The 18,526-nt window shown below is 42.5% G+C and overlaps 1 protein-coding gene across 2 annotated transcripts in view; it reads right to left on the bottom strand.

Moving 5' to 3' along the window:
- The window catches only part of LOC137630520 (microtubule-associated protein futsch-like), a 143,881-nt gene extending 125,486 nt beyond the window's left edge, over window positions 1-18,395 (bottom strand). Inside the window, exons 1-2 of one of the 2 annotated variants that reach the window (XM_068362035.1) lie at window positions 18,133-18,395; window positions 14,942-15,127 (exon numbers count right to left, since the gene is read on the bottom strand). In XM_068362035.1, coding sequence (XP_068218136.1) covers window positions 14,942-15,127; window positions 18,133-18,249 — 303 coding nt within the window. In that variant the 5' untranslated portion in view covers window positions 18,250-18,395. The remainder of the gene's footprint in view (window positions 1-14,941; window positions 15,128-18,132) is intronic. The other variant, XM_068362034.1, reaches the window with a different exon arrangement.
- Window positions 18,396-18,526: the final 131 nt, after the last annotated feature.

Genomic DNA, 18,526 nt, shown 5'->3' with positions numbered 1-18,526 from the left:
TGTCCTCAGGGCACGTATCCCTCCGCTAAGCCTACCATTATAGAAAATGGGAGTAGGGTAAACTACACAGAACTCTGGTCGTTTGAGAGGAAGTTCCAGGTAACTCCTAAGAAAGTGTTTCGAGGTAAGTCTCTGTGTTGGAACAAATTTTGTTTTAGGTTTGGCACGTCTTTATCTTCAAAATATAAGATAATGTTGCTTGAGTGTCATACCTGATGAAAATATAAATTTGTGTTTCATAGTCTTCTTAAGGATTTATCAAACAAATAGAAGATAGTTTTGGATCATGAATGTCGGGCGACAGACTCAATGACTGTTTTGATTGAGCCCTCTTTATGGAGACACACGCTGTTTGACATATTTATGCCCTAAGGTCAGCCTAACGCCTGAGATAGGATTTGGCAGCACTGTAAAAATTTTCTGCCGCGTTTAAGAAGAAACGTGTAACTTTATTGTTATTAAAAGTAAGGAAATTACGATGGCGTCTAATAATCTGTGAATATTTATTATAAATTAATTATAGTGTACCTGTATTTGCCTTGTATAACTTATACTGCCTCCATACATCATACAACGTGAAGGTAATATTTGATATGGCATCGCCGCTCCCCGCCAAAACCCTGTCTTCTTCGCCTTACAGGAACCAATAGAGTATAGTTGGTGATCGGCGAACCATTGATAATCAGTGCTCAGAGTTTTGAAAGGAAGCTTGGAAAATTGATGATCGAGAACCATATGGTCAGAGAAAGGTTTGAGGATCAGAGTGTTGAGCTAATGATCAGTGAATGGCGATCTAGTGATCAGCGATCAGAGCATTAGCAAATGGTAAGCTAACTATAGATGAGCTAGCAACAGCTGACTATTGAGGACTGACATCAGCAAGCTGACGATTGGCAATTAAGAGAACGAGAGCTGGGGGTCAGAGATCTGCGAGACTGAGGTCGATAATCGAAGAAAGACGATCTAGCAACCACCGATTTAGTGATCGGTGAGCTAGTGATCAGCAAGCTGATGATTGGTTATTGACAAGCAATTGGCGATCATTAGCAATTGGCAAGACTGGAGGTCAATGATCAGAGAAAGATGAGCTAGCAATTGGCGAATCAATGAATCATTCATTCATTTGAAGTTCTCTGGCATCCTGACATTAGCAATTGGCGATCTGCGATCTTGAGATCGGCGAGCTATAAAAAGACTTATGTCAACCTGCTCAAAATAAAAATATATGCTGCAAGTTTGAACTTTTAAAATTCAATCAATTCAACTACCCGATTAGGAAGATCATTCCACAACTTGGTCACAGCTGGAATAAAACTTCCAGAGTACTGTGTAGTATTGAGCCTCATGATGGAGAAGGCCTGACTATTAGAATTAACTGCATACCTAGTATTACAAACAGGATGGAACTGTCTGGGAAGATCTGAATGTAAAGGATGGTCAGAATTATAAAAAAAATTATGCAACATGTATAATGAACTAATTGAATGCTGGTCTCAGAGATTAATATCTAGATTAAGAAAAAAAAATTTAATAGACCATAAGTTCCTGTCCAACAAATTAAGATGAGAATCATCAGCTGAAGACCACACAGGAGAACAATACTCAAAACAAGGTCAAACTAAAGAATTAAAACACTTCTTCAAAATAGACTGATCACCAAAAATCTTGAAAAACTCTCAACTAGCCAATTTTTTTGTAATTGAAGACACAGACCTCATGCGTTTCTCAAAGGTAAATTTGCTGTTGAGAATCACAACTAAAATTTTAAGTCATACAAAGTTAAAGAAACATTATCAATGCTGAGATCCAGATGTTGAGGAGTCAAGGTCCTTGACCTACTTACAATCTTACTTTGAGTTTTGTTAGGATTCAACTTCATACCCCATAACTTGCACCATGCACTAATTTTAGCTAGATCTCTATTAAGGCATTCAGCAACCACAGATCTACATTCAGGAGCTGGAATTGATGCAGAGAGTAGCATCATCTGCATATGCAACAAGCTTGTTTTCTAGACCAAACCACATGTCATGTGTATATAGTATGAAAAGTAATGGGCCAATAACACTACCCTGAGGAGCACTAGATATCACATTCCTATACTCAATATAGTGCCCATCAACAACTCTTTGCGAACTATTACTTCAAAATTCAATAATGATGATAAAAAACAACCCACCCACTCCCGACTGTATGAGTTTTAAAACAAGGGCCTTGTGATTAATACGGTCGAAGGCAGCTCTACAATCAAGGCCAATCATACAAACTTCTTGACCACAATCAAGGGATTTCTGTACAGCATTGGAGACTGTAAGAAGGGCATCACATGCTCCAAGGCCTTTACGAAAACCAAATTGCCTTCAGCAAGCCTATAAGACGTTTTGCCAGAGCACGTTCAAAAACTTTAGACAATATGGAAACTGGAGAGTAATCAGTTGGACTTGAGCTACCACAAACACATTTACATAGTGGAGTAACATTACCATTTCTCCAACAAGTGCTAAAAGCTCCTCTTCTTGCTAACTTGTGCAAAATAACAGATAACTTGGGAGCTAAGAAATCTGTAGTCTTTATAAAAAACAAAGAAAAAATACCATTTGGATCTACACCTCCATAAGCATCAAGGTCCATCAACAGAGCTTTAATTTCACGAGATCGAAAAGCTAAACTAGTTAGTTTAGCCTCTGGAAAACAGGAATGAGGAAGTTCGAGTTTCTTATTACTCTGCTTGCTGTCAAACACATCTGCCAAAAGAGTTGACTTTTCCTTTGGACAGTGAGTGACAGAGCCATCTGGTTCAAGTAAAGGAGGTACTGTTGCATCTATACCAAAGAGTGCAGATTTAAGGGTAGTCCACCACTTATGCTCCTGGATTGTACCAGAAAGGGTTTTTTTATGGTTAGATTGTATTCTCTTTCAGTTGAAGCATAAATTCTTTGAGCAAAAGCTCTAAGCGGAGTATAGTTATTCCAGGTCGAATCTCATCTGTTACCCTTCCAAAGATGATAGGCCTCCTGCTTCTCCAAACAAGCATGTCTACAATCATCATTGAACCATGGTTTGTCCTTCACTCGGTAACTTAGTACACAAGAAGCGATAAGCCTATCAATTATGCTGACTAGATTTTCATTCAAAGGGACTACAGGATCAACGCTACTTTACAATTGTGACCAATTCAAGCCCAAAAGATCATGCAAAATCCTGATTTCATATAAATCTTACATGAGTAAGATACATCAGGGACAGGCTGCTCAGTCCTCACTACTAATGAAATCAAGGCATGATCAGATGTCCCAACTGGAAAACCAACCATACTTTTTATGAAGCCAGGGGAGTCGGTGTATATGAGATCCAAGCAGTTACCAGGACTGTGAGTAGCTTCACTTATGATTTGCTCACAGCCTGATTCAGAAGCAAAGTCTAAAGCTCCTAAGCCATGGCGATCGGTAGAAGAAACTGAATTTAACCGCTCCCTATGGTGAGCATTGAAATCACCAACAAAGACAAAAGAGGCCTTTCTACCATCATCTTGTATCTTAGCCATAATGGTAAGAAGACAATCGAAGAAGAATCATCCATGTCTGGATTCCGGTAGATCGAACACAAATAGAAGTTGTTATGCCTCCCACACTCTTTTATTAAACTAATCACAAGACATCCACATTCATAGCAGGGTACTCAGTCCTAATATACACCGACATTGTCCCAAAAATTTCTAAGCACAAAAGAATATCATACAGTCTGGATGCAACTGTAAGGTCTTGGATGTTTGCATGACAATACAATAGACGACATTGACAAAATCTAGGACGAACTGGTCCCGGATTTTGCTCAATGCCTCCAAAGAGCATAAGAATAATGGTGATAAAAGATACATCATACTTAAAAACCAAATTAACAAGAATGATAACAAGAACAATATGTACAGAAATATAAATAAAATATTTTAATTATAAAATAAATTTTTGAATATACTTACCCGGTGAACATATAATAGCTGCAACTCTGCGGCTCGACAGAAAACACACTCAAAAAACTCGCGAGCGATCCCTATGAAGGTTGCAGGTGTGCCCACCAGCGCCAACTGTCGGCCAGATACCACTCTTGCATGTAAACAAAACCTTCAATTCTTCTCGTCCCGCTGCGTCTCTATTGGGGAGGAAGGGAGGGTCTTTAATTTATATATTCACCGGGTAAGTATATTCAAAAATTTATTTTATAATTAAAATATCATTTTTAAATATTTAACTTAGCCGGTGAATATATAATAGCTGATTCACACCCAAGGCGGTGGGTAGAGACCAGAGTTAATTAAGTTTACAGCGTATAAGCTAAGAGTTTTTTCATTTTGACAGTTATCAATATAACAAAACCAAAATATATAGGTACCTGGTAAGGAAGTTGACTTAGACGATTACTCTGCCTTGTAAGTCTGTCTTCCTCACGGAGCCCAGCGATCATCTTAGGATGCTGAAAGACTCCCAGGAGCTGAAGTATCAAGGGCTGCAACCAATACAACAGGACCTCATCAAACCCCTAATCTGGGCGCTCTCAAGAAATGACTTTGACCACCCGCCAAATCAACCAGGATGCGAAAGGCTTCTTAGCCTTCCGAACAACCCATAAAACAATATTAAAAACATTTCAAGAGACAAATTAAAAGGATATTGGAATTAGGGAAGTGTAGTGGTAGAACCCTCACCCACTACTGCACTCGCTGCTACGAATGGACCCAGTGTGTAGCAGTCCTCGTAAAGAGTCTGGACATCTATTAAGTAAAATGACGCGAACATTGACTTGCTTCTCCAAAAAGTCGCGTCCATAATACTTTGCAGAGATTTATTTTGCTTGAAGGCCACGGAGGTTGCTATATCTCTAACTTCGTGCGTCTTAACCTTAAGCAAACATTGGTCTTACTCATTCAAGTGAGAATGAGCTTCTCGTATTAAAAAAATCTGATAAAATATGACAAAGCATTCTTTGACATAGGCAAAGAAGGTTTCTTAACTGAGCACCATAATGCCTCAGATTTACCTCGTAATGACTTAGTACAGGCTAAATCGAACTTAAGAGCTCTAACAGGACATAATACTCTTTCCAGTTCGTTGCCTACGATCTCTAATAAGCAAGGAATATCAAAAGATTTAAGCCAAGGACGAGAAGGCAGTTCATTTTTGGCCAGGAAACCAAGTTGAAGTGAACAAGTGGCTTTTTTCTGTAGAAAAGCCGATGTTCTTACTGAAGGCATGAAGTTCACTGACCCTTTTAGCCGAAGCCAAGCACACTAGGAAAAGTGTCTTGAGGGTGAGATCCTTCAGGGAGGCTGAATGTAATGGCTCAAACCTGTCTGACATGGGGAACCTTAGGACCACGTCTAAGTTCCATCCAGGAGTTGCCAAACGACGTTCCTTAGAGGTCTCGAAAGACTTAAGGAGATCTTGGAGATCTTTATTGTTGGAAAGATCTAAGCCTCTATGTCGAAAGACCGAAGCCAACATGCTCCTGTAGCCCTTAATCGTGGGAGCTGAAAGGGAGCGAACCTTTCTCAGATGTAAAAGAAAATCTGCGATTTGGGCTACAGAGGTACTGGACGAGGACACAGATGCTGTCTTGCACCAGTCTCGAAAGACTTCCCACTTCGACTGGTATACTCTAATGGTAGAAACTCTCCTAGCTCTTGCAATCGCACTGGCTGCCTCCTTCGAAAAGCCTCTAGCTCTTGAGAGTCTTTCGATAGTCTGAAGGAAGTCAGACGAAGAGCGGGGAGGCATTGATGGACATTCTTTACGTGGGGCTGACGTAACAGATCTACCCTTAGAGGAAGACTTCTTGGAAAGTCTACCAGCCATTGAAGTACCTCAGTGAACCACTCTCTCGCGGGCCAGAGGGTAGCAACCAACGTCAACCTTGTCCCTTCGTGAGAGGCGAACTTCTGCAGTACCTTGTTGACTATCTTGAATGGTGGGAATGCATATAAGTCCATAAAAGACCAATCAAGTAGAAACGCGTCTATGTAGATTGCTTTTGTATCTAGGACTGGAGAGCAAAAGATTGGTAACCTTTTGGTCAACGAGGAGGCAAAGAGGTCTATGGTGGGTTGACCCCAAGTAGCCCAAAGACTCTTGCCCACGTCCTTGTGGAGGGTCCATTCCGTGGGTATCACCTGACCCCTCCGACTGAGACAGTCTGCCAAGACGTTCAAGTCCCCCTGGAAGAATCTCGTCAACAGGGAGATGCCTCGAATTCTTGACCATAAGAGAAGGTCCCTTGCGATCTCGAGCAGCGTGAAGGAGTGTGTGTCTCCTTGCTTGGAGATGTACGCCAAAGTTGTGGTGTTGTCTGAGTTGACCTCTACCACTTAGTTTCGAAGAAGCTTTCTAATATCATCAAGGCCAAGTGGACTGCTAATAGCTCCTTGCCGTTGATGTGCATGCTCTTCTGACTGAAGTCCACAGACCCGAGCATTCCCGACCGTCCAGGGTCGCACCCCAACCCAAACCCGACGCGTCTGAGGACAACACGTGGTTTGGGTTCTTGACTGCTAGGGATAGTCCCTCTCTCAGACTGATATTGCTGTCCCACCATTTCAGGCATGCCTTTACTGGTTCGGAGACTGGGAATGATACCGTCTCTAATGTCTTGTCCTAGTTCCAGTGAGAGGCTAGATGGAACCGGAGAGGCAGAAGGGGTAGTCTCCCTAGTGAGACAAACTGCTCCAGGGATGAGAGAGTCCCTACGAGACTGTTCCAACTCCTGACTGAATAAACGTTTTCTTTTCAGCATTAGTTGGACTTCGAGCAGGACTTGACTGCGAATCTCCATCCCCAAATATAGAATAATCTGGGATGGGATCAGTTGGGACTTTAGGTTGACCAAAAGTCCCAACTCCCTGGCCAGACTCAACGTCCAATGTAGATCCTGCAGACAGCGAAGACTGGACGATGCTCTGAGAAGCCAGTCGTCCAAGTATAGGGAGGCTCGGATCCCCGATAGATGGAGGGATTTTGCCATATTCCTCATGAGCCTCGTAAACACGAGAGGCGCAGGACTAAGGCCAAAGCACAGGGCTCGAAACTGGTACCCCACATTCCTGTGAACAAACCTCAGAAACGGTTGGGAATCCGGGTGTATAGGAATGTGGAAGTATGCCTCCTGTAGGTCGAGAGAGACCATCCAGTCGCCTTCCATAAATGCTGTCAAGACAGCCTGGTAGACTTCATCGTGAAGTTTGTCTTGACAATGAACACATTGAGCGCTGGGGAGAGCCTATGAGGTTTGAGAAGTCTATCTGGGCAGAGGCAGGAACTCCCAAGCCGAGAACTTCTCTCGTGTCATATCAGACTCTCGCTCTATAAGCCAGCTTAAAAGTAGGGAAAGCAAAGGCTGTCTCCCACAAACTCCTCCTGGTGATAAACCAGTCGCCTAGCAAACGTAAAGCTCTCTTAGAAGAGCGAGAGAGCACTAGCTTATAAAACAACGGCTTTGAAGTAGCTAGGCCTAGTGTAAGCTCTGACGTTTAGGCGAACGAGGAGCAGCAGTTACAAAAAGATCCGGACAAAGATCCTTAAAAATCAGCATGATTTATTTAAAGTCCATAGAGGGCTAAGCAGCTTTAGGCTCCTCTCCGTCTGACAGAGTCCTCAAGGGAATATCAGTGGGAGGGGGAACAGCAACTTCCTCATCTGAAGGAACCTTGTCCGACAATAGCCGAGTCTCAAGCAAGGGAGAGACCTACCGTGGTGGCAATGCTTTACAAGCAGAGTCCACACACACTGGTGCATTAGTAGCGGACCAGGACGCAACGTCATGTAACTGCTTGACAGTCTGTGAACTGTCAACAACAACAGGTGCGTGAGGACGCACAGCGTCCACTTGAGACTGCTTTGACCGCCTAGTCTGAGCACACACACTGGTGCATTAGTAGCGGACCAGGACGCAACGTCATGTAACTGCTTGACAGTCTGTGAACTGTCAACAACAACAGGTGCGTGAGGACGCACAGCGTCCACTCGAGACTGCTTTGACCGCCTAGTCTGAGCAGTCAAAACAACTCTAGAATGCGGAGGTTGACGCTCAGCGTCAAAACAAGTCAACTCCGATTGTTGGCGAACGTCCTGAACGTCAACAGGAGCATCAGCAAGTGGCCTAACGTCCAAATGTGGCTGAAAATCCACACGAGACCGCATCGAGTGTGGTTCTAAACAACCTGACTGACGTGACTTGGCTACGCCAACGTCAACAGGACGCACAAAGGAACGTTAGGGTGGCTGAAGGCCAGGATCTCGATGAGATAAACGGCTAAGCTCAACGGACTTATCGGCAAAATAGTCTTCCATAAGGGAGGCAAGCTTATTCTGCATGTCTTGCCGTACAACCCATTCAGGATCAACGGGAATGGTTGCGGTAAGAGATGAGGGTAACGTCTGTGACTGCAAAACCTTGCCTACAAAAAGACTCTCGGAGTCTGTGTTACGCTTTTGTTTAGGCGGCGAGCAGTCTTCCGATGACTGCATAGGTTCAGAGCTGTCCTAATGGTTAAAACCAGGACGCTGGACCTGTCCTGAAAGGACTGACTTTCGCTTAAAGGGCCTCGAAACCTTGTTCCACGGTTTCTTATGCAAAAAGCCTTCGGATGACGAGGAGAAAATCATCTCTCTCGCCTTATGGTAGGGGTGATCTTGGTAAGATACACCTGATACCATAGAGGGAACGTTTGTTCGCTGATCAAGGCCTCTCGAACCCATAAGTCGTAAGACATTACTTCTTCCCTGGGCTTGGGAGCTTGCAAGAGGTCCCGGACTAGGCGAACGACAGGCACGAACAGACGAACCCTCGGTCGCAACAGAGATAACACTTTGCGCAATATCACTTTATCACTACGATTTTCTGTTTTGCACTTAATTCACTGAAATTGAATTTTTTAAACAATTCACATTAGGTATAAATAAAACTGATTTCTACCTGAAGCACGCAATTCTACCCTCTATCAAAAGGTTATAATTGCGAAATCAGTCGTATAATGTAAGAACATTAATACCAGCAAAAAACAGTAAACATATTTTAAGATAAAAAAAAATGATATTTTAATTATAAAATAAATTTTTGAATATACTTACCCGGTGAATATATAATAGCTGCAACTCTGCGGCTCGACAGAAAACACACTCAAAAAACTCGCGAGCGATCGCTATGAAGGTTGCGGGTGTGCCCACCAGCGCCAACTGTCGGCCAGATACCACTCTTGCATGTAAACAAAACCTTCAATTCTTCTCGTCCCGCTGTGTCTCTATTGGGGAAGAAGGGAGGGTCATTTAATTTATATATTCACCGGGTAAGTATATTCAAAAATTTATTCTATAATTAATATATCATTTTTAAATATTTAACTTAGCCGGTGAATATATAATAGCTGATTCACACCCAAGGCGGTGGGTAGAGACCAGAGTTAATTAAGTTTACAGCGTATAAGCTAAGAGTTTTTTCATTTTGACCGTTATCAATATAACAAAACCAAAATATATAGGTACCTGGTAAGGAAGTTGACTTAGACGATTACTCTGCCTTGTAAGTCTGTCTTCCTCACGGAGCCCAGCGATCCTCTTAGGATGCTGAAAGACTCCCAGGAGCTGAAGTATCAAGGGTTGCAACCCATACTAACAGGACCTCATCAAACCCCTAATCTGGGCGCTCTCAAGAAATGACTTTGACCACCCGCCAAATCAACCAGGATGCGAAAGGCTTCTTAGCCTTCCGAACAACCCATAAACAATATTAAAAACATTTCAAGAGACAAATTAAAAGGATATTGGAATTAGGGAAGTGTAGTGGTAGAACCCTCACCCACTACTGCACTCGCTGCAACGAATGGACCCAGTGTGTAGCAGTCCTCGTAAAGAGTCTGGACATCTTTTAAGTAAAATGACGCGAACACTGACTTGCTTCTCCAAAAAGTCGCGTCCATAATACTTTGCAGAGATTTATTTTGCTTGAAGGCCACGGAGGTTGCTATATCTCTAACTTCGTGCGTCTTAACCTTAAGCAAACATCGGTCTTTCTCATTCAAGTGAGAATGAGCTTCTCGTATTAAAAAAATCTGATAAAATATGACAAAGCATTCTTTGACATAGGCAATGAAGGTTTCTTAACTGAGCACCATAATGCCTCAGATTTCCCTCGTAATGACTTAGTACGAGCTAAATCGAACTTAAGAGCTCTAACAGAACATAATACTCTTTCCAGTTCGTTGCCTACGATCTCTGATAAGCAAGGAATATCAAAAGATTTAGGCCAAGGACGAGAAGGCAGTTCATTTTTGGCCAGGAAACCAAGTTGAAGTGAACAAGTGGCTTTTTTCTGTAGAAAAGCCGATGTTCTTACTGAAGGCATGAAGTTCACTGACCCTTTTAGCCGAAGCCAAGCACACTAGGAAAAGTGTCTTGAGGGTGAGATCCTTCAGGGAGGCTGAATGTAATGGCTCAAACCTGTCTGACATGAGGAACTTTAGGACCACGTCTAAGTTCCATCCAGGAGTTGCCAAACGACGTTCCTTAGAGGTCTCGAAAGACTTGAGGAGATCTTGGAGATCTTTATTGTTGGAAAGATCTAAGCCTCTATGTCGAAAGACCGAAGCCAACATGCTCCTGTAGCCCTTAATCGTGGGAGTTGAAAGGGAGCGAACCTTTCTCAGATGTAAAAGAAAATCTGCGATTTGGGCTACAGAGGTACTGGACGAGGACACAGATGCTGTCTTGCACCAGTCTCGAAAGACTTCCCACTTCGACTGGTATACTCTAATGGTAGAAACTCTCCTAGCTCTTGCAATCGCACTGGCTGCCTCCTTCGAAAAGCCTCTAGCTCTTGAGAGTCTTTCGATAGTCTGAAGGAAGTCAGACGAAGAGCGGGGAGGCATTGATGGACATTCTTTACGTGGGGCTGACGTAACAGATCTACCCTTAGAGGAAGACTTCTTGGAAAGTCTACCAGCCATTGAAGTACTTCGGTGCACCATTCTCTCGCGGGCCAGAGGGTAGCAACCAACGTCAACCTTGTCCCTTCGTGAGAGGCGAACTTCTGCAGTACCTTGTTGACTATCTTGAATGGTGGGAATGCATATAAGTCCAGAAAAGACCAATCCAGTAGAAACGCGTCTATGTAGATTGCTTCTGTATCTAGGACTGGAGAGCAAAAGATTGGTAACCTTTTGGTCAACGAGGAGGCAAAGAGGTCTATGGTGGGTTGACCCCAAGTAGCCCAAAGACTCTTGCCCACGTCCTTGTGGAGGGTCCATTCCGTGGGTATCACCTGACCCCTCCGACTGATACAGTCTGCCAAGACGTTCAAGTCCCCCTGGATGAATCTCGTCAACAGGGAGATGCCTCGAATTCTTGACCATAAGAGAAGGTCCCTTGCAATCTCGAGCAGCGTGAAGGAGTGTGTGCCTCCTTGCTTGGAGATGTACGCCAAAGTTGTGGTGTTGTCTGAGTTGCCTCTACCACTAAGTTTCGACGAAGCTTTCTAATATCATCAAGGCCAAGTGGACTGCTAATAGCTCCTTGCCGTTGATGTGCATGCTCTTCTGACTTGAGGTCCACAGACCCGAGCATTCCCGACCGTCCAGGGTCGCACCCCAACCCAAATCCGACGCGTCTGAGGACAACACGTGGTTTGGGTTCTTGACTGCTAGGGATAGTCCCTCTCTCAGACTGATGTTGCTGTCCCACCATTTCAGGCATGCCTTTACTGGTTCGGAGACTGGGAATGATACCGTCTCTAATGTCTTGTCCTAGTTCCATGGAGAGGCTAGATGGAACCGGAGAGGCAGACGGTGTAGTCTCCCTAGTGAGACAAACTGCTCCAGGGATGAAAGAGTCCCTACGAGACTGTTCCAACTCCTGACTGAATAAACGTTTCGTTTCAGCATTAGTTGGACTTCGAGCAGGGCTTGACTGCGAATCTCCATCCCCAAATATAGAATAATCTGGGATGGGATCAGTTGGGACTTTTAGGTTGACCAAAAGTCCCAACTCCCTGGCCAGACTCAACGTCCAGTGTAGATCCTGCAGACAGCGAAGACTGGACGATGCTCTGAGAAGCCAGTCGTCCAAGTATAGGGAGGCTCGGATCCCCGATAGATGGAGGGATTTTGCCACATTCCCCAAGAGCCTCGTAAACACGAGAGGCGCAGGACTGAGGCCAAAGCACAGGGCTCGAAACTGGTACCCCACATTCCTGTGAACAAACCTCAGAAACGGTTGGGAATCCGGGTGTATAGGAATGTGGAAGTATGCCTCCTGAAGGTCGAGAGAGACCATCCAGTAGCCTTCCATAAATGCTGTCAAGACAGCCTGGTAGACTTCATCGTGAAGTTTGTCTTGACAATGAACACATTAAGCGCACTTGCCTCTTACGTACTCCTGCAGTGAACATGGCTGCCAAATCCTTGGAGCCATCCCTGAGGGACTTGTTCCTGCAGAGAATGTGGCTGTCAGATCATTGGAGCCATCCCTGAAAGCCTTGTTTATGCATGACATAATTGTACAGCAAAACTTCAAAGGCTCGAAAATAGCTGTGAAGTCAACCTGTAAAATCTTGGAGCGTCTCATGGCCAGGCGCCAGGGAGAGTCTATGAGGTTTGAGAAGTCTATCTGGGCAGAGGCCGGAACTCCCAAGCCGAGAACTTCTCTCGTGTCATATCAGACTCTCGCTCTATAAGCCAGTTTAAAAGAAGGGAAAGCAAAGGCTGTCTCCCCCAAACTTCTCCTGGTGATAAACCAGTCGCCTAGCAAACGTAAAGCTCTCTTAGAAGAGCGAGAGAGCACTAGCTTATAAAACAATGGCATCGAAGTAGCTAGGCCTAGTGTAAGCTCTGACGTTTAGGCGAACGAGGAGCAGCAGTTACAAAAAGATCCGGACAAACATCCTTAAAAATCAGCATGATTTATTTAAAGTCCATAGAGGGCTAAGCAGCTATAGGCTCCTCTCCATCTGACAGAGTCCTCAAGGGAATATCAGTAGGAGGGGGAACAGCAACTTCCTCATCTGAAGGAACCTTGTCCGACAATAGCCGAGTCTCAAGCAAGGGAGAGACCTACCGTGGTGGCAATGCTTTACAAGCAGAGTCCACACTCACTGGTGCATTAGTAGCGAACCAGGACGCAACGTCATGTAACTGCCTGACAGTCTGTGAACTGTCAACAACAACAGGTGCGTGAGGACGCACAGCGTCCACTCGAGACTGCTTTGACCGCCTAGACTGAGCAGTCAAAACAACTCTAGAATGCGGAGGTTGACGCTCAGCGTCAAAACAAGTCAACTCCGATTGTTGGCGAACGTCCTGAACGTCAACAGGAGCATCAGCAAGTGGCCTAACGTCCAAATGTGGCTGAAAATCCACACGAGACCGCATCGAGTGTGGTTCTAAACAACCTGACTGACGTGACTTGGATACGCCAACATCAACAGGACGCACAAAGGAACGTTAGGGTGGCTGAAGGCCAGGATCTCGATGAGATAAACGGCTAGGCTCAACGGACTTATCGGCAAAATAGTCTTCCATAAGGGAGGCAAGCTTATTCTGCATGTCTTGCCGTACAACCCATTTAGGATCAACGGGAATGGTTGCGGTAAGAGACGAGGGTAACGTCTGTGACCGCAAAACCTTGCCTACAAAAAGACTCTCGGAGTCTGTGTTACGCTTTTGTTAGGCGGCGAGCAGTCTTCCGATGACTGCATAGGGTCAGAGCTGTCCTAATAGTTAAAACCAGGACGCTGGACCTGTCCTGAAAGGACTGACTTTCGCTTAAAGGGCCTCGAAACCTTGTTCCACGGTTTCTTATGCGAAAAGCCTTCGGATGACGAGGAGAAAATAGTCTCTCTCGCCTTATGGTAGGGGTGATCTTGGTAAGATACACCTGATACCATAGAGGGAACGTCTGTTCGCTGATCAAGGCCTCTCGAACCCATAAGTCGTACAACATTACTTCTCCCCTGGACTTGGGAGCTTGCAAGAGGTCCCGGACTAGGCGAACGACAGGCACGAACAGACGAACCCTCGGTCGCAACACTGATAACACTTTGCGCAATATCACTTTATCACTACGATTTTCTGTTTTGCGCTAATTTCACTGAAATCAAATTTTTTAACAATTCACATTAGGTATGAATAAAACTGATTTCTACCTGAAGCACGCAATTCTATCCTCATCAAAAGGTTGTAATTGCAAAATCAGTCGTATAATGTAAGCACATTAATACAGCAAAAAACAGTAAACATATTTTAAGATAAAAAAAATCAGTGGCTGGGGAAGAGACTAAACACTAGTTCATTCAAAACTACGTTTTCAATCTCTCACCGTACAGTACCTTGGGATGAGAATAAAAACCATTACAGGCCGGACAGGAAACCATCCAGGCTGACACAGTCAAAAAGGCACTCTTTACCACAAATAATTCACACGCAAATGATAAATCGTGTCGTAACATAAAGACAGATGCACAAGCAAAAATAAGGTTGACAAGCAGGTGATGCAATTGTCTGGTCGTAGGATTGAAGGCAGGGACATCCTACTGCCCCCACGGTCAAAAGTGAAGTGGATAGAAGCTTCAAGCAAGCGTATGGAGTCATGCGCACTAGCTGCCCAGCATCACAGCATGACACAATCTACAGATTATTTTTTTTTTTTTTTTTTTGTCTGGCCATAAGAAAGAAAACCAGAAGTAACCCCATTAAATGACTCAGAAGTTTGCATCCGCGTAGGAATAAATATGAATTTCTTCCAATCGTGCAGATCTTCATGCGCTTATTCAAATATCTTATACTAATAACAAACTCCATTATATCAACAAGTGCTTTAGCTATGAGTTTCAGATAATATAGGTAAAATATGACAAAAATATGATTCACTCTGGCAACTGCCACTTGCAATAAGCATCATTTAGTTACCTCATCCTCCAAATCTTCTGGGAACTGAATATCAGATATGAGCTCCTCTGGTGCAATAGGCTCTTCTTCCGCGAACAGATCCTTGCTGCTGACGCTCTCATTAAGGGCTGAAATGACAGTAGTTGCATCTTCTGCTAAGGTACTAGCAGCCTGAGCTTCTAGAATGGCTTCAATGAGTAGAACGGTCTGAAAAATAATTCAATGGTTATTAGTGTACAGTAGCACTTTAACAATTTTGCTTTTCTTAGAAAGCTTTAGTTAAAACATGTCACTTAAAAACTGTATAAAATAACAAACTCAATAATACTTATAGCATCCTGCTTTTCCAACTAGGGCTGTAGCTTAGCTAGTAATAATAAAAATAATAATGTTAACTTGGGCGCATTAACCTCTATGTTGGTAAGGCAAATTAACAATATTTAATCATTCATTGGTCTCTGATCTGCCAAAACTCGCAATTTAACATTATCTTATTGTTTTGATGCTCTAGCAAGTGAAGCCTGTTTTGCTATAAATGTTAACCCTGTGGGCTAGTATTCTTAATAGTTTTATAACTTTTTTTACTTTAATTCACTTAGAACAGATTGTTCCAAATTCAATCTTCCTCGATGTACAATAAAACAAAATAACAAAATAAATCACACTTCAATCATAACACTTAGAACTAGAGGGGCACTCAGAAGAGCGAAGACCTCTGCCGCGACAGCTCATTTCTCGACCTTGACCTTTGACCTCAGCATCTATTAATTGGCATGGATTTCATACACTCTATCATGAACTAGCGGTCCCAAACGAACCTGGGACCTTTATTCTTTAAAAAGATATAACTGAGACCCGCATTGTTAATAAGGGATTTAGGGAAGAACAACCGCCGAGGAAATCAAGCAACAACATGATGGGTTGTCAACCTAACCTAACCTGTTTGATTCTTTTTATTTTGAAATTTCAAAACAATACTTGTCCAATTAATTTCAAGATCTAATTTTGTATGATAGCGGCCACCTATTGTATTATCATGTCCAACTTAGAATACGGTAGTGTAAGGGGGGTTGCAGGGGGGCGTCAGGCCCCCTTCCATGTTAAGTGAGCAGGTAAGGACACGGCTTGTAGGTTAGGTTAGGGGGGAAAAGTTCAGGTTAGTTGATGTCTATTTTTAGTCGTGTGAGGAACTGCCCGCTGATAAACAAAGGCTCCCAATAAACTGTTGGTTTTAATTCTCCATACTTTTTAATTTGATATATATTTTGTTTAGGTATTTTTTTAACTTACAAAATAAAGTATTCTTTCATTAATAGTTGTTTCATTTTCCTCGTTAGATTCACCGGATCCGAACTGGGACCTTTAACATTAAAAAGTCGCAAACTGGGGCCCCTATTTTTCTAAAGGTCCAAACTGGGACCCCTATTCTTCAAAAGCTCCGACCTAAGTTTGAAGTCTGTGTGATAACGATTATTATTATTATTATTATTACTATCCAAGCTACAACCCTAGTTGGAAAAGCAAGATGCTATAAGCCCAGGGGCTCCAACAGGGAAAAATAGCCCAGTGAGGAAAGGAAATAAGGAAATAAATAAATGAAGAGAACAAATTAACAATAAATCATTCTAAAATAAGAAACAACGTCAAAACAGACATGTCATATAATAAACTATCAACAACATCAAAAACAAATATGTCATAAATAAACTATAAAAAGACTATGTCCGCCTGGTCAACAAAAAAGCATTTGCTCCAACTTTGAACTTTTGAAGTTCTACTGATTCATACTGATTTCCAAACTTATGGCTCATTACGTGAATAGGAAATTTTGCTTGACTGTGACCTTGACCTTCCAAAATTTAATAATATCCAGCTTTTTACATAACAGTTAATCCCTGCAAGTTTCATTACTCTACTATTAAAATTGTGGCCAGGAAGCTGTACACAAACACACACACAAACAGGGGGTAAAACATAACCTCTTTCAACCTTCATTGGCAGCGATAAAAATAAATCACACTTCAATCATAACTCATAAGAATATTGTATAATTGACTAAATAAAAACACTGATATACAAACTTAACAAAGGGGTGAATACACACTCGTCAAAAGGGCGAGTTATAGCTTCGCGCTTCAGCACTGTTCGGAGATTGCACTTGACTTCGCTTTCCCATTATCAGACTAAATATATCAAACCCGTTCCTACCCTGACCCATCATTATTAACATGATAAAAAAATAAGTTATAATCACACTAAATTCTGGCATTGGAAACAAATAACCGAGAGGTTTAGAATAGCCAAAGGAGCAAACTGGGAATTCATCATTATAATCTGTAAATTCGTTAATACACGTAGTGGTTTCTGATAATATATGGGATTCAAAATAGGGTATTTACAAAGATTTATTCAATTACGTGAGCTCCAAATGTCATAATCAATATTGTACTATTCTGTAGTAAAACAGTTTTTCATGCCTTCTACTGCTAATACCAGTATTAACCTTGAAATCCTCCTAGTAACTCTTTTTTTTGTGACTGTTATAATGACTAAATCATCACCAAACATCAATTTCCACAATTCTTCGTTGTTCCTAAAATTTGCTGATAGCGTCTATATAGACGAGGAACAAGAATGGGCTCAGTAAGTTCCTGATGAATGCCAACTGGGGTGTATGTATGATAGCGGCCACCTGTGTGTATGATGATGGATAGCTAAGAATATAGCCGTGTAAGGGGAGTCAGTGGGGGAGGGGAATTAGCCACCCGATTATTTAAGAACACGACTTGTAGGTTAGTTATGAAAGTTTAGGTTAGGTAGAGGTGTTGTAGAAAAATGGACACTTTTGTAGAACAGTGGCCACGTCTAACAAACTAGAACACCGGAAGAAAATTCGTTTTCTATGCAAGTGGGAGGAATTAGGGAGCGTTTGTAGTTTGTTGGGACAGAGTAAAAAACCCCATTTTACAACCAGACAAAAGAACATCACCTAACCAAATGTTCCCTACCTAACCTAACCTAGAAGCCATATCCTTAGACTGCCGTACTCTTTATCTTGACTTGTCCCAACGAACTACTTTCATCCCCTTTTGTTTTACGTATGCCCTATATATCTACATACACCAGCAATCAATACATCAATGTCATAAATATTAAAATAAGACGAGCCGAGAACAAAATACATACGAAGTTACAGTAAACACAAGCCATACCTTCAATCTCCTTCCTGTATCACTTGTATGATTGGCCCCTATGCTTTTGGCAAGTTTAAGTAGCTCGCCATATTTCTTGCCTTGTAAATCTTGTTCTGTGAATACTTTTATATCCATGATTGTAGTGATAAATAACGTCAATAACTTTAAAAAAAAGAAACCGTGAATGTCTTTCACCTCACAGAGTCAGTTTGTAAACAAAAATTTTAAAGGAAACTGGGCGGCGCAAAGGACGAATGTGATTGGTTGAGCGCCCAGTGATAGCTTGTCTCTTATTGGCTGTTTTCATCCATTGCAACTTCTTCTTCTTTCATTATTTGAATAAATCTTCGATTTCATTGACTTCTCGTTAATTTGCGGCTCTTTTCCTCTAATATTATCATTTAGAAATCAA

Source organism: Palaemon carinicauda, chromosome 38, assembly GCF_036898095.1.
Source record: "Palaemon carinicauda isolate YSFRI2023 chromosome 38, ASM3689809v2, whole genome shotgun sequence".
In the NCBI taxonomy this organism is placed as follows: Eukaryota; Metazoa; Arthropoda; class Malacostraca; order Decapoda; family Palaemonidae; genus Palaemon; species Palaemon carinicauda.
The sequence above is the reverse complement of the archived record's forward strand: the minus strand, read 5'-3'. Positions and strand labels throughout refer to the sequence as shown.